Source organism: Thunnus albacares, chromosome 5, assembly GCF_914725855.1.
Source record: "Thunnus albacares chromosome 5, fThuAlb1.1, whole genome shotgun sequence".
Taxonomy (NCBI): Eukaryota; Metazoa; Chordata; class Actinopteri; order Scombriformes; family Scombridae; genus Thunnus; species Thunnus albacares.
This window is the reverse complement of record NC_058110.1, coordinates 27,006,603-27,023,524: the sequence shown is the minus strand read 5'-3', so window position 1 is coordinate 27,023,524 and position 16,922 is coordinate 27,006,603. Positions and strand designations below refer to the sequence as shown.

The 16,922-nt window shown below is 39.3% G+C and overlaps 2 protein-coding genes across 5 annotated transcripts in view; both read left to right on the top strand.

Annotated features, from left to right (window-relative positions):
- LOC122981885 (kelch-like protein 12) overlaps window positions 1-16,922 on the top strand; it is a 125,444-nt gene that overhangs the window by 85,312 nt on the left and 23,210 nt on the right. For 3 of the 4 annotated variants that reach the window (XM_044350683.1, XM_044350684.1, XM_044350681.1), the window contains 2 exons: window positions 8,439-8,515; window positions 14,366-14,530. In XM_044350683.1, coding sequence (XP_044206618.1) covers window positions 8,479-8,515; window positions 14,366-14,530 — 202 coding nt within the window. In that variant the 5' untranslated portion in view covers window positions 8,439-8,478. The remainder of the gene's footprint in view (window positions 1-8,438; window positions 8,516-14,365; window positions 14,531-16,922) is intronic. The other variant, XM_044350686.1, reaches the window with a different exon arrangement.
- Window positions 2,258-3,962, top strand: cebpb (CCAAT enhancer binding protein beta). The gene has a single exon (XM_044350696.1). The coding sequence runs from the start codon at window positions 2,576-2,578 to the stop codon at window positions 3,482-3,484; it is 909 nt and encodes a 302-aa protein (XP_044206631.1). The 5' UTR covers window positions 2,258-2,575; the 3' UTR covers window positions 3,485-3,962.

The following is a 16,922-nucleotide window of genomic DNA, read 5'->3' as shown; positions in this document are numbered from 1 at the left end:
AAACTAAGCTAAGCAGCTACTGGCTGTACCTTCATATTCCCCAAAATACTGAGCTTTATTATTTAGAAAACCCGGGGACAGGTGATGTAATCGTCCGCACATAAGTTCTCCGTAGTTCCTGGATCTGTGGGAATGTGATGAAGCTGATGTGTGTTGTCTGCTGTGTGCTCTGTTCTTGGAACTTGGAGGCGTCAACGTTGATCAGTCGTTGCCGAACAGCACATTTTTGCCCCGGGGGCGTCTTTACAAGTTAATTTGGCTGTGTGTGCGTCTGTGGCTGTGTCTGTCCTTTCTAATAAGTCAGCAAGCAAAAAGCATATAATTAAAACAGAAACAGAAAGGAAAAATGCAGCTAATCGAGTGACAGATTCTAACAAGTCACAGAATAATGTGTAACACTGGCGTGAAACGAAGGTTATAAAGTGCTTTACATTAAGAGCATTAAATATCAAATCAGCAGGATAGATGTAGGAGCTATTTGTTAGTTTGTGTGTTGTTTTATTAATAATAATTAGTATTTGTTTTGAGTGCTTGATTACTCTAGATATTTGCTTCATTTATATTACATTTCAATGTTCTTTTTTTTGCTAGTTATTAGTTTAGTTTAATTTTATGCTTGTTTAGGTTATTAAGTCTTAGCTTACTAGTGTTTTGTTCATTTTTGTGAATTGTCTCACAGGTGCAGGACTGACATGAGGGTCTTTGTGTTTTATAGCAGAGCAGGAGAGGCAGCAGGAGCTGTGATTTCTTAGTTCTTTTGTTAGTTTACTTACCTTTGATAAATAAATTGGAAGGACTTTGTATGGACACTGGACTGGACCCCCATGCTGCATCAGTGGCCTTTTCATTCTTAGTTTGCCGCTACAACAGTAACAACAAAATAGGATTTACAAAACAGCAAAACATCACTTTAAACAAGAAAGCCAGTGAATATAAGTGAGTTATGAGACGTTTTATTTCTTTTCAAGTTTCCGTTGAACTGGATAATCTGACAGTAAGAGGTGAACTATTTCAAAGTTAAGTGGCAAAGACAGCAAATTATCAGCCTCCCTTCATCTTAACTCGAGAGCACTACATCCAGAACACACTTGTTAGCTGAACTGAGAGACTTAACGCAACTAAATGGACACAACGTCCAGCAATATATCATTCATAAACTGATAGATAATAACAATTTTGGAGAGAAGCCATAATGTGCTGCCTGCGCTTTTTCTTCGAGCTAGTGTGCTGCATTTTTGAGGTTAATGTTGGGGAAAAAAGGGAAGAGGTCATGTTTCTGGGAAGGGTGACAGATGCGTTTTCTTTTTTTAAAACATACTCAAACAGAAAGTGTTTTGGCTTTACAGAATCGAAACTGGCACGTTAAAACACTCATTTGCTATGTAATTATCGTTCATTTGCAATTCTCAACATTCACCACATGATGGCAGTAAGTCTTCATATTATTAAATCCCTGGTCACAGCCCGGAATACAAGAACTGTGAGTCAAGTTAAGAACAGCCAGTGTAGCCAACACTAAGGCCCATTAGACTTTAGCGTAACGACCCGTTTTTGGCACCGGGGCCACCTGAGTCATTATATCCGGTTAATACTGCATACTTGTGGTCTATTTATATGTAAACTTTATTTTCCAGCTAAATTCTCTGCGAAAAACCACGATTAAACATCATAAAAAACATTACATCTTAGAAAGAACACACTTAATCGTTTACATGAACCGGCTGACGATATTTCTCATAACACCCACCCCTTACACGGCATCGGAGTGGATGCATCATCTTGGATAGTTTCACCACACAACAATAATAACACACACACACAGGGAGACTGGTTTAAACTAGTCAGTAAATAACGTGGGGAAAACAGCTGTCAGGAGATGTGTCCAGTGCTACTTTCATGTGCATCTTTGTTGTGAGATGAATAAGCATTAACTTAGAAAAAGGGGTAAACAGGTTATCACTGAGTGGGATTTTTCCATTATTGTCGAGTTCATGAAGTATGTCTTTTAGAGGGCGTGTCAACAAATGCTGGTTGAAAGTCCTCACTGCATTTTGTCACGGTGCAAGTGGCTCCGGGTCTCGTGGTTAAGTGGCTGATGTTGGTTCCCTTTTCATGCTGTCCCGAACTACAACTATCACAAGTGCCACACACACACACACACACACACACACATTTATTTTTTTTTTAAAAAAACATGAATTTCACTAGTGAGTCCGTTTTTATTATCTACAAACAGACACGGATGAATGCGTGAAAGTCCTCTAAAGACAGCACAGGTTTGTCGGTTGGCTCCGCGCTGCGCGTCACACACACCTGCCCAGCTAAACTCCGCCCCTCGCTTGTAATAAAACCTCCGGAGTCAGGAAGACCTGTCAATTCCTCCCAATCCATGAGCACAACCTCTTCAAAGTATCTCTCACTGCATGTTACCACAGATAGTCAGTGACACAGGGGATTTAAACGCACCACATTCTTGAGCCATTTCACAACTTAAAAAGACATCTTGAACCAAAACCACTGTGGGCGCCTCATCTCAGCCCTCCATGCTCCTGCAATCCGGCGGGTGTTAAGATCCATGGAAGTAGCCGGCTTCTACGACGAGGGCAGCTTTGCTATCCACAGTAGAGACAGCATTATCAGCCCCATCAGCGGCGGCAGCTCTTATTGGAGGCTCGGTGACTCGATGACGGAGCTGGGAATTGAAGAGCGGGAGAGAGCGATAGACTTCAGTGTTTACCTGGACTCAGCTTTGCACTATCCGCAGCTGGCGGCGCAGACGCAGCAGCAGCACCAGCAGCAACAGCACCAGCAGCAGGGGGACGTTTTCTCAGATTTCCTGGCTGAGAATAAGATCAAGAGAGTTGCAGCGAACTACAAGAACTACACGCTGCTCAACGAGCTGGAGACGAGTCAGCGCGACAACTTGAGGGACCCCAGGGAGCCCTACGCGCTGGGTTACACCGAGCTGCAGGAGACCCGGGTGGATAGTGTGCTCAGCCCTGAAGTCGTCGGGAGCCGCTACAGAACTGCTGCTGCTGCTGCTGCTGCTGAGAGAGACGACAGCCAGGAAGACGCAAAGATGGAGAACGGGTCGTCTGGCTTTGACATGAGGTCCTACCTTCATTACCAATCCACCAGCGGCAGTCTCGGAAACATCTCCACCGCGTCCTCGACTTGCTCCAGCCCGCCCGGCACACCTGCCCCGTCAGGTAAAAGCAGGTCACCATCGCACGGTGGCAAAATGTCCAGCGGGAAACCAAAGAAACGCCTGGACAAGGACAGTGAAGAGTACAAGATGAGGCGGGAGAGGAACAACCTCGCCGTGAGGAAGAGCAGGGACAAAGCCAAAATGCGCAACTTGGAGACTCAACATAAAGTGCTGGAACTGGCTGCAGAGAACGATCGTTTACAAAAGCGTGTGGAGCAGCTGTCCAGAGAGCTGGCCACCCTGCGCAACCTACTCTCTGCCACCGGACAATGTTAGAAGCCTCCAAGCAGAGACTCAACACGGCTCTCTGGGCTGCTTGTCTAATCATTGATGGACTTTAGAGCCGGAGGTGAACCACTGAGCAAGGGTTGAACACGGTACGCTACACGGGTGAAGACAGCGGCCACCAGTTTACAAGGACACTTTGAATGGGACTGAAGAAAGTGGGTGCATGGATTGCGCAATCATTCATGATTCTTGACATGTCACCTTAGCTTTATTCCCCAGATGTAATTTTGTGTACATGCAGTATTTCTGTGCAGGTTTTACATACATGCGAGTGAATTTATACATTTTGTGTATTTGGAGCAATGGTTGTCAAGGGGAAGAGTTGTGCTGCAGTGAAATGATGCAACTCTTTGTAATACTATTGGCAGTGAATGAAATAAGTCTAATTATTTAATATTAAAAAGGTGAAATGCTTTAATTGTACTTGATATTTTATTGAATTAAACAGATTTATACTTTGTTAAAACAATTTCATTTGTAATTTCTTCTTTTCTGTCCTTTCTGAAGGAGGTGTAGGCTCAGACAGACAGACAAGCGGGTGTAATGCTTGCCTTAAATATTCACACTCATGACAGACTGTATTATCACGTCTTTCATTAGAAAACATGGCCGTTTTGTTTTTTAAAAAAAATGGCTCGACTGTGAGGCAAATTTGCAATCTTTTATCCCGAAATTGAAAGACACACGACATACTGTAGGAATGTGACGGTGCTTCTTCGACATAAACTGAATTTTACAAGCGTACAGACATTTTAATGACACCTCGGCTCACCAACATCACTATTCATTATCATTTTGTAACACCAAGACAGAGAATTACATCAGCTGTACATCGATATATAAACCTTCTCAGCTACTGAATAGAGATTAGGCCTACTAAATGGGGATTGTAAATAGGTAAGAAGGTAACGCGATCCCTCAAAATGTGTTTATTTGACCAAAAGAAGCAAGAAAGAGACTCTCCACACTATTATTGGCTAACACTTAACGCCAGAATCATTTACATTCATCTGTTTACTCAGTGATTTGACACAAAAGTCCTCAGATCCTGAATCAACAATTTTATGCTGAAATGATACTGCTGATAGCAGCAAAAAAAAAAAAGAAAGAGAGACTCGGTCACACAGCATGCAGCACAGAAATGTTAGCTTTATCTGTAGCGCACGGCTCTGTCAATAGTCTGCTGGGTCCACTGGCCCAGAGAGGGGTTCAAGGTTGCATGGAAATTAATCAGCAACTAACCTCCTCACACCACCTCAGGTCATGCTTTCAACAGCCGAGACCTGGGAGTCGTTGCGGCAGAGATATGAATAATCCTGAGCAAACCTCATTCAGCCCTCAAGTGGAAAACACTCAGCAGAAAATATAGAAGTTAAAAATGGGAGTGACGAAGTAGGTTACACCAGACATTATAGATAAGTTGACAATTGGTTTGCAGTGGAATTTACCGAGCCCTCTGACTGCGTTTCACTGTGTGCACAAAATGAAACATATCTGTCACGAGCAAGCAAACCCCCAGACAGAGGAGATAAAGAAAGGAGCAGGAGCATGGTGGGATTTGTAGGTGATCTGTCACAATTTCAGGGTGGGGAGTGTTTTCTCTCTTCAAATAGCACAGAGGAAAAACCACTTCTGCTAGTTTTTCAAGAGTGGGCACATTTACTATATAATGGCACTGAAAAGTCACGTTATATATTCTCCAAAATAAAAAAACTGTGTCCTGCTATTTTGTGTGGTGAGACATGACATTTTGAATACTGTGGATATTTCAACACACTCCGAGATGAACAGTTTAGCTTTGAGCTGTTGCGCAATATCCTCCCTTTCCAACACATCACCACTTGAAGAATGCTACACCCACATTTAAATAAGACATTGTTATCCTCCATGTACATGACAATGGCTGTAAGTAGTTGTGGCTTGGCTTTAGGCCTTACTGGTTACAAAACCAGTGCAAACACAAAAACATCGTTAACAGATTTTATTAAAAGTTCCACATTTTTAAAAACATATTTAACACAATCACTGCAACAAAGTGTAAATAAAGTGTGACTAGTTCAAAATCTAACACTCCATTGTTTTTGAGAGCTGATCCTTTCTCTCTTTCTGCTCTCGTAGCTGTCAGCGTTGTTGGCGCAGATTCATTCAAACATTCTAGGCATTCTTTCTTCGATGACCCCTTGTTTCCTATTGGAGCCCCACGCAGTCTTTCCCTGTTCCTGGCTCACATGGTGACAGGAGAGAGGGAAATTCCCACACAGGATGACCTCTTTTCTTGAGAGTTTAGCCCAGCCTCCTTTCCACATTTTACCGTCAATGGGCAGTGTCTGTCCGTAAAGTCCTTGTTGCATCACAGCCCCTCCACAGGCCAACTGGCCTCCTAAAAACTCCGCTGATAAAGCAATACAAACAGACAAAACACACACACACACACACATACACACCTGTCATTCTAATGTTCACTCTGTACCAGTTGTGAAATGGTAGATTTTTGTACTTATGAGTCACATTAATATGTGTTTTTAGCGCTTTGCACTAGTTGTTCCTCAAAACACTTTTCGTACATTTTGTCAGCCTGTGTTTCCCAAAATATCAAAAATAGCCGGATGCTGAAAGCTCAGCCTTCTATTATTTAACCCCTCTGATAATTTCATTTGGCTTTGGTCCAGTTCCTCTGGCTTGTTTAGTTTGTCCGAGACCAGATTCACAACACATTTGTCACTGTTTAACATAAAGTCTTCTGTATACCAAACAAAAGCGTGTCGAAGTTAACTGGTATTATGAACATGGAACAAACAGAAATGAAGTTGCATGCCATCTCCACAGATTAGAGTTTATGGAAACAAGTGTGACACATGTTCATATTAATACTGCAGAACCAACGTTCAGCTGTTGTTCCTGGTTTCACCTCACAGGTCATAACAAACATAGCGTGGCCATGACCTTTGCTTCGTAACATCTTCATGATCAAGGCAGTCATCAAACCAATAACAAACAAAACAGCACATGACAATAATAGCAAAATTATTACTATTTTTTGTTAATACAGTTCAATACTGTGGGTAAATACTACTTTTGACATATTTGATCAATGTATTTTAAAGGATAAAGCTGGTGGTGTTCAATATTTTTTACAAATGCCATGAAGAGACCAAAACCAACAATGTGTTAGTCCGTCTATCAATACTTTTCCCTACTCTTTCTGCTACTCATTCATCCCTACTGAAGACATAAAGCTTTTGCTTTTTTTTTTTAAAAAAGGGCCTAGATAAGTCATAAAAACAGCTGGGTGCTCTCATTTTTAGGAAGTAGTGAAGTTGTTCAGGACTATTTTTTAGCTACAGAGAAATACACATTTCCCAAGTGTGTTTAACAAATTTGTGTTTATATTTGTGTGTATGGTCTCCTTGTCTCTCCTTCCTCTGTGTGTGTGTTTGGATGCTGTAATGTGATTTCCCCCTGTGTTTATGTGTAGTCTGTCCACTTTCCAGGTCTCCACGGTGATGGAGGGCGCGTGGCTGAGGTCCTGTCTATTTGGCGGCACCTGGAAGTTGCTCGACGTCCTTCTTCCTATGTGTTATAAATCTATCTGTATTTTTGTCATTCTGTTTTCCTGTTTGTCCTGTCAGGGGGATCCCTCCACTGTAGCTCTTCCTGAGGTTTCTTCCAATTTTTCCCTGTTAAAGGGTATTGTGGTGAATTTTTCCACATCCGAATCAAGGTTCTAAGGAGAGAGGATGTTGTATTGCAGTACAGACTGTAAAGCCCCCTCAGGCAAATTTGTGATGTATGATATTAGGCTATACAAATAAAATTGAATTGACTATTTTTAGCTGCAGATTAATACACATTTGGTGTTCTAGTGAGTATTTTCATGGTGTATGTGGGATTGACACAAAATAAATGACAGCGCCTGTGTTCTTTGTGATGGATAGATATGTCTACAAGTGCAACAGTATGGCTCATTATTGTGTTTTTGAGCTCTATGGCACAGAGGAACAAGATATATCAAGCTCTAGCTACACAGAGAATACTTGATGGTAGGATCAAATCGTTGTTGGTTTTGGTCTTTTCACAGGATTTAATGACAATAGGAAAATATAGAATATCAACAGACTTATCCTGACCTGTCTGGTTCAGTTAGACACCACTCTCAGGTACTTTTTATCCTATTTTATCTCCCAGATACACAGTTCTCTTTTGCTGTTTGTTATTCTATATCCACCTGATCACATTTAAGCTGCGGGGTACCTCAAGGTTCTATTCTGGGCCCTGTTTTGTTTTATATGTAAATGCCATTTTTACACATTAATTCCTTTAATTACTTTGCTGATTGAAGGGATGTGTCAAATTACCTGAAGCTAAATGCAGATCAAACAGAGTTGTTCATTTTTAACGTAGTGATACTCCACCTACTCCCTCCAAAATGCTTTATTATTTAGCAACTGGAAGCAGGAAGAGTCAACTTTGATTCTGGTCCAAACTTTCAAAACCAGGCAGACAAACATAAGTGTTCAGTTATGCTTTTGAGGATCCATAAGTTGCTCATAATTTTGATCATTTTGTTTCATCTCACAGCCTGAAATTTACCCAGAGCACAAATGATGAATCATATAACCTCAAATTTAGAGAACTTGCATTGAGTTGCAGTTGGTGTGAGTGTTTGAGAGTAGGGTAAGGGTTAGGGGTTATGGATCAGGGTTAGGGGGGTAGAGTTAGGAGATTCAGATGCTGAAATTGATTTTGTAAACATGAAGCTGTGGTTAATCTTTCAGTAAAGTTTGTGTATATCTTTAACAGTGTAGTGTAACATGACTCTAAAGAACCATCTGCCATCTCATGACAAACTTGTGTCATCTTTTTAGCCACAACTAAAACAGATATTTATAAATGTGAAGTATTGGTGATTTTTAACACTGTGATTTTGCGTGTTTAATTACAGTTCCTTCTTCTAAGTGAAAGGAGCACCGGATATCCGCAACATGGGTTGTAACGGGAAGCATGACCGCCTGAGCTACGGTAAACGGACCAGAACATGATCTGTCTTGAAGTGAACCAAAATTTCAACATCTTCGTTCACTTCTGCTATTTAGTCGTAGATGACTGTGAAAACACAAAACTGACGTGCAGAAGTGACTTGCGGTCACTACACAGCAAGTATCACTGCCCAGATCTTGTGTAACATCAGGCCATCCTTGCAAAATGAGTGTTGGCTTAATAATTAGAGCAACATTCCTGTGTGAGAAGAGTTTATTTCAAGACACTTACAGTATATGAAGGTTAAATCTATTCTTTACGCAGAGTGACCAACAGGTGCCTTCTTACTGTTTAGTAAAGTAAAGTAAAGTTATTTTAAAAATCACTAACATCAATATGTGAATTAAGCCTTGCAAAAATGGGTGAGACCTTCCTTTTCACAAGATATTACAAAATTTTGTAATCTGATCGGAAAATAGTTAATTGAAACTGTAGGAGAAAGTGTCAATTGTGCAAATCGCCAGTGACCTCCGCCCAGGAACTACAGATGAAAATAACCTTTTAGCTGTATCTTTTGCAATCTATGCATTGTGCATTGTACCTGTTAAATTAATAATAACAACTGGGAATAAATATGGATTGTGGTGATTTTAGCATACCTCTCATGTTAAAATTATTTAGAAAATACAGATTTAATCATTGTTGCATAAAAAAAATGCCACACAGAGTGCAAAAGATCCTCTAGAACAGTGGTTCCCAATCTTTTTGACTTGTGACCCCTTAAATTAAATGAACGTTTACTTTCGTCACAGGTTGCATATGTTTATGAGCTGTGAGAAGTGATTTTTCATTACCCAGGTTGTTCCATTGAATAATATTTATAGGGCTGAATAGGTAAAACTTTTAAAAGAAATGCAAAGAAGAAGAAAAAAAAATGTGTGTAGCAAAAATGAAGTATGTTGTTTTCTTATCCTTTGAAACATCTCACAACCCCTCAGATTAGTCTTGAGGTGTCCTGACCTTCAGGTTGGAAAACAGTTAGAATATATTTAAATATTTTTGAAGTTTACTTCCTGAATTCAGAGCACACTGGCACCTGCACTTATAAAACATTATACAGATCATATTATGAGCCTTTTTAAAGAGCAGTACCTACTTTTTTTGATAAAAGACAGCAGTGGTAGAGGACATAGTCACTTAATATTTACTTAAAAGTAGCAATACCACAATGTAAATACCTTCCATTTCAATTAAAAGTGCTGCATTTAAGTTTTAACACTGAAACTTTCTCATCATTGGCCTTGAACATGTCTCAAAACAAATGTAGCCACTCCTTGGCCCCCTCACTCCCAACATAAGGTCAGCTACAAAAAATCTGGGTGTTATTCTGGATAGTAACTTGAGCCTGGAGCGACAAGTAAAGAAAGTAGTCCTGCCGTGTTTTTATCAAATGTGGAATATTTCCAAAATGAGATCAGTTCTGTCCTTCAGTAACACAGAGAAGCTCGTATATCCTCCAGCCTCAATTATTGTAAAGCCTTGTTTACTTGCCTGACCAACTGAGCACTGGAGCAGCTCCAAATTGTTCAAAATTCAGCAACTAGACTATTGACCAAAACAAAGCAATTCTCTCACATCACACTAATTTTGGCTTCACTGTACTGGCTTCCAGTCTCTTTTAGAAACCTAGTGCTCTTAATCACATACAAGGCTCTGAATGATCTGGCACCGGAGTATATAACTGAGCTCCTTACACCGTACCGTCCAAACAGGCCCCTCAGGCCTGCCAGTCTGGGTCTTCTAACTATTCCAGAGTCCATATTTAAAAAACAAAGGGCCATCAAGCCTTTGCAGTACCGGTTCCTCGGCTCTGGAACGGCCTCACACTGAGCATCAGATCAGCTGATTCTGTCTCTGTCTTTAAATCTTGTCTAAAATATATTTTATAGAAAAGCTTTTCCTAACAGCTCATAGACTACATTTCTATTGTCATGAGCTGTTTGGATTTTTTCTTTCATTGAGAGTTTTTATCTTTTATTTTATGTAGATATAGGCCTGTGTATATATGTGTATATGTATGTTTGTGTTTCATTATTTTACAATTTGCAATTGTCCCTAATGTTGTTATGTTTTTGAATTTCCTCTCTTTGGAAAGCAATTTGTGTTTATTGCTTGAAAAGTGCTTTATAAATGCAATTATTATTATTATTATTATTATTATTATTATTATTATTATTATTATTATTATTATTATTATTATTATTATCATGATTATTATCATTATTATTATTATTATTTGGAGGAAACAGCTGTCCTGTGACCTGAGAAACCTGCTGGGTTGATAAACAGTGATCATGTCAGAAAAGCCCACTTTTAGAGTGTTATATTGTCTACATTGTATTATTGGATGAATATTACGGATGTATTAACAGGCACATATCAATGTAATGTTGTATTTGGTCAAGGTTGAAGGAAAGAAATTACTTTATATACCATTTGGTAGTTTAAGCATCAACATTACATCAAATTTCATAAGCTCATCATATGATTTGTATGTAAATGTTTAATCTTCAAAGTAATTAGTAACTGTAGTTAATATGTAGTGAGGTAGAAGTATAAAAAAGTTAAAGTGAAATAAAAAGAACAGCAGTAAATATACTTATTTACTGTGTACTACCAAACAGAAGATGACACTTTAAGTCACCCAAAAGGAAGCACTAATTCAGATTTCATCAATATCAACATCAATATTCAATTGATTTGTGGATATGAGTTCAGTGTCACCTCACATGAAGAAAATCCTCCACATTCAGTCACCAGATATGAGCGAACATTCATTTAAGAATGATACACCATTACTACACTGATACTACAGATCTCATAAAAATTATGAAATCCGACTAATCCTTCAAGGCGCCAAAGTTTCGATGGATATAGAAAGTTCAGCTCATTGCACTGTTCCTCAAAGCGCTCCTCAAAAACTTTCCTAGATTTCTCACTGTGACACACTGTTCATTTATACCAACATCCTGTTTTATTTTGACAACCAGGCCTCTCGAATCATCAATATTATGGAAGTGAAAATCTCTCCTGCACCCTATTAAACACGTTTAAGCAATGATAATGATGACTGTGTGAATGTCAGACGTAAGAGGGGCACTTACTGTAAATTGGAGATATTCATTAAATCAAGGAGTGAAGGATGGACATCCCTGTTTCTAAAGGTTTTATCATTTATCTTTGCTACCATTTGTAGGGGAAAAAGTATTATATCATATCTACTATTAAAGGAGGATAGATGTGAATTTCAACCAATGATATGAAGATAAAAATATGGGAAGATTGTTTTATTTTGGATGAAACTTATGACTGCATGTAAAAAAGCCTGAAGGCCATTATTTTAAAAAGGGAAATAGTGTTTTGATAGTTAGCTGTTGCAAAATAAAACAGTAAAATGTACAGTAAATTCTCTGTTGTACACTCGTGAAATCACAGATACCAGTTTGACATGATAGTAGTAGTGATGTGTGAGCTTTTACATGTACAGATTACTCAACAGGAAGTAGGGTGTGTTGACAGATGTGGCAGCCATCAAAACACTTTTCCTCCTACACTTGCTTAACTATGTGACCCACCTCACGTTCACCACTTCTTACCTTTTACCCTGTTACAAACAGAGAATCACTGACAAGCATGTGGGTACTTCTGTCACAGATTCAGCCGTGCATCAGCAGATCAAATTCTCAGTAGTCTGTTTCCACAGTTGCTGTGATATAAACATCAACAAAAACCCCAAAAGAATACAGCGGTGACATCTGTGGTGAGGCAGGCGGGTCAGCAGGCTTTGTTTACATGCGGACCATATGTCGACGTCATCACTACTTCAGTGCGTTCAGAGAGAGCGGATGCGGGAGCACAAAGCACCCCAAGGGGAAGCACCAGCTTCAACCTCTCAGTATTTACGCTATGACCTACATGCATGAACTTAGCCTATGACATTCGAAACACTATATGTCACAGTGATGTGTGTGTCTGACGGTTGGTCCACAGCAGTAGCAGCCAGGGGGGACAGGAACAGGAACAGGAACTGCTCACGGGTGAATGTCTCAACAGACGTAGCCAGAGAGATCAGCTTCTGACTGAGTGACTGCAGTCTAATGAAAACAACAACACGGTGCTTTTCCATTTGACTAAAAAACAATCATAGTGTTTGGTTAGGAGTAAAGACCCACTATTCTGTGTTGAGGTTAAAAAGAAAAGCACTTAGATCCTTTACATAAATAGAGGTACTAATACAACAATGTAGAAATATTCAACTGCAAGTCCTGCATTCAAAACTTTACTCAAGTGGACGTACAGAAGTATTTTTTGCTTATACTGGTGCATTAACATGTAAGCGACATTTTACTGTTGTAGTTGGTTGAAGTGGAGCTCATTTAATCTACTTTATAGTTAAGTCCAGTGTTTTCCAACCAAGGGGTCACCCCCCCTCCAAAGGGTCAACTAGATAAAAGTAGGAAATGATTAATGGAGTAGTACACAAATGAGTAGTCATCTTCTGGACTTTTCTCTAATCTTTGCTTTTTTTTAAAAAAAAAGAAATATTGAATGATAGTTTTAGTTCTTTGGGCCTTGAACAGAAATGTAGCAGGGAAATCTGCTTACAACTGCTGACAAGATGCCTCAAAATAGACACATTCTTTTTGTGAAGGGTCACAAGCCAAAAAGTTTGGGAATCACCTTTATGTCTCTCTTTTAGAAATGAAGCTGCAGCCAGCAACTTGTTTGTTCGGTTTAGCACAAAAACTGGTCACAGGGAGAAACAGCTAGCCAAACTTAACTAAATCCTAAAGCTCACTAATAAACATGTTATATCTATTTTTGTTTTAATCCGTACAAAACCTTTGAGTTAAAACAGCGTTGCTAACCAGCTGGTGGTGGTTGCTTCATATTTACCGAACAAGAAGGAGAGTGGTATCAATCTTCTCGTCTAAATCTTGGCAAGAAAGTGAAGTTGTTCGCAAAACATTAAACTATTCCTTTAACCCTTACTGTTCAGATCAGGTTTGACCTATTTTTATATTTGAGAGCAATTAAAACAATCTAAACACCATCTAAACACAGTTCTGCAATTTTATGACTCTTCTTTAAGTGACCCAGAATATACAAAAATAGAAATATGTCAACTCTTTTTATTTTTGTGCACCCAGAATATAGTGTTCCAGCTTAAATATGTCCCATACATATATATATATTATTTTTAAATCATGATGGCTGCTTTGTTCTCCTGTTTCATGTAACACAGGGCCATAAGATAGTGTGACTCAATGTTTTTCCTCCATAAACAACTAAAGACACTTTCTCTGCTCTCTGAAAGCTTAATTAAAGATTAATCACCCATTTATTAATGACTCATTATGAATGGGAAAACAGATTTGTAGTTCAGAAATTTGGTATAGAGATTAATTATAAGGGGATACTGTGAGGGGACATGTAAGGGTTAACAATGCATTGTATTTATTTGTTTTTCATGCAAAACATGAATCTATAACAGTCAGATAAATGTAATGGAGTAAAAAGTATAAATTTAGTCTCTGAAACGTAGTGAAGTAGAAGTATAAAGTAGCATAAAATGGAAATACTCAAGTACAAGAACCTCAAAGTTGTACTTGAGTGCATTTCTTGAGGATACTGGATGAACACAGGTCGATACTGAAAGCTAAGTCTTATTCACTCCCTCGGCTTTGTAAAGTTTTGAAATGATAAGGGCAAGAAGAGACATGGTACACCTGACGGTGCACTCACACTTCCTTGTTTCCAGCCTCCATTGTACAACTCTGGTGTGTCTGTGTGTGTCTATGTGTCTGTGTGTGTGCGTGTGTTGTGACTCAGACTTTGCAGAGTCACACTTGGAAAGGCCTGACTCCCCTCGCGTTCAGGAATTTCCTGATCCCTGTTCGGCTCCCTGTGAAAATGATCTGCAGGCTACAAAAGAGACTTACAGTCAAAGATCGTCCCACCCACCCTCACAGCTGGCCAGCTATTGGGAAGTTCCAGGTTAATAACTAAACTGGGGACACATGCTGGAAGAGTCAGCAGGGCAGGGCAGATATCCTTTTTGGTCGATTGTGACTGTGGAGTCAGCATTGTTCACAATTAGGCTGAGTAAGGGAGCACTGTGAGTTAACACATAATGCACCTTTGACGTATGAAAAGTTTAATGTCATATTCTGATTACCCATATCAAAACCATTAAAAGGTGCAGGCCTGGTAGATGACATAGATAGATAACAGACTGACATTGACATTTACCTTATTAATTATTCGTATACCACCAAAACAATTATACTCTTCACCTCAAAGAGCATGAGTCATGACAACTGTCAGATCAGACAGACTCTAGTTTCAAAAGAACATCTGTGACTTTAAGATGACTTCCGGTCCTTGGTCACACCTTGATTGTAGTTTTCCTACTGCAGATGAGTGCGTGTTCAATCTTGTTGGCTTGCTTGACGTCAGCAGTGGTTGGGAGTGCTATTACTCACTCTGTTTAAGTCACATTCCTGTACAGCACAGTGCCTGCCTCTTATTTCCAAAACAGGAAGTTCTAGCCAAGTTGCCAAATCATCTGCGCTTCACCAGTGTGGTGAAGTTTACTCAAGCAATGCATATGTCTCTTATGTTCTTCTTTTCTCAGTGTACACTCTGTATCACTGTTGTGGCCGTTACACTAAAATGAACCTCAACTCATTCTCAGCCCTTGTTTAGTGGGCAGTTTGGACACCAACAAAGATTTGGGTGTTTCAAAAGGAACTGGGTGTGTTTAGACAGCAAACTGTTGAGAAACAAACTCATTTTATATCCTTAATTCCTGTGGCAAGAGTGGCCAGAACCAATATTAGAATTTAAAGTCCAGTTTTAGAAGGTAAACAACATTTTCATGATAAATACTTTTTCTTATAGACAGAAGCAAACAAAATGAGACTGATATTTGTAGCATACAGCATCAATTTTCACTTAAAAACTAAAAGCAGTGTGTGTTCTGCCAGTAGAGGAATATTCCTGACTCCAGTTCACTATAAATAAAAGATAATTGATGAGCAAATCCAGGTTCAATACCAAAAACAGGACAGAGTGGGCTGCAAGAAAAAGCCAAGACTCTGTAGTCACTGAGAGAAACAGCCAGGAACCGACGAGTTTTACAGTCTCACAGAGCCACCTTGTGGTGCGTTTAAAACACTTCACTTTAGCCTTCCTGAAAACAGAGAATCATCAGTACTCATAATGTTGTATATATTTCCTGCAACAATATACAGCGCATGATAAGACGCCAACAGACACAGTCTAACTGGAAGATTTCCTGAGATAATTGGAGATATTTTGTTCTAAGACAACTTGAAGTATATAAACTTTGTAGGTCTTTTAGGAAGCGGTCAGCTGTTAAGGCCTCCAGTCTGAAACAAGGGTGAAGCTCCTTGTAGCTGCACTGCTGCACGCAAATATAAACAACTTCCTGATGATCTTAAATGTTCCTCAACTTTATCCCTTTTCAAATCTGCATTTAAAAACTGCTGTTCTCCTGTGACTTTGATTGATTTCTCTCCTGCACTTTCTTTTCTCTTTATTGAATTTGAACCTTCTTAACTGCACTGTAACTGTATTTCTGGTCTCTTGTTTTATGTCCATATTATCTCTCAATTGATGTCATTTTCCTTTTTATTGTGTTTGTAGCCATACTAGCTGCGTGGCTCTAGGGATGCCACTGCCAGTCGGTCCACCACTTTGATCCAGACTGAAATATCTAATATAACTATTGGTTGGATTGCTGTGAAATTTGCCACAGACATTCATGGTCCCTGAGGATGAATCCTGATGACTTTGGTGATTCCCTGACTTTTCCTCTTGCTCCACCTTGAGCTTGACGTTTGTGGTTTAGAGTGAAATATCTGGATGCCTATCAGATGGATCGCCATGAAATTTGGTGCACACGTTCAAGTTCTCTGTATGATAAAATCTAATAAGTTAGTTGATCCTGCACTGCCCTTTTTAAGGTGTAGCAACCACAAGTAGATGAATAACCAAAGTCCATTCACAAAAGACACAAGAGTCAGGATGCAGCCTTCAAGCTCCAAATATTCATTGCAGACTCAAGGTGCATGAAGATGTGGAAACGGAGTGAAATTGAAAGGACAGAATACAGCATAATTACTGTACGTATTGCTATACAGAGGTAAGTATCTAAGTGCACAAGCATGGTCAGCTCCACCAAATCTTATGTAATAATAATGAATAAAAGGCTCAAAACCAAATGAATACTAACTAAACAGCTACGTAAACACTGCACTAGAGAGGATGAAGGCTAAATGCTAAATATCAACAGCTAATCATTAAAGAAACAACATGGCAGGGTTAAATTCTAGCATAGAAACAATATTTCAAACATTACTTT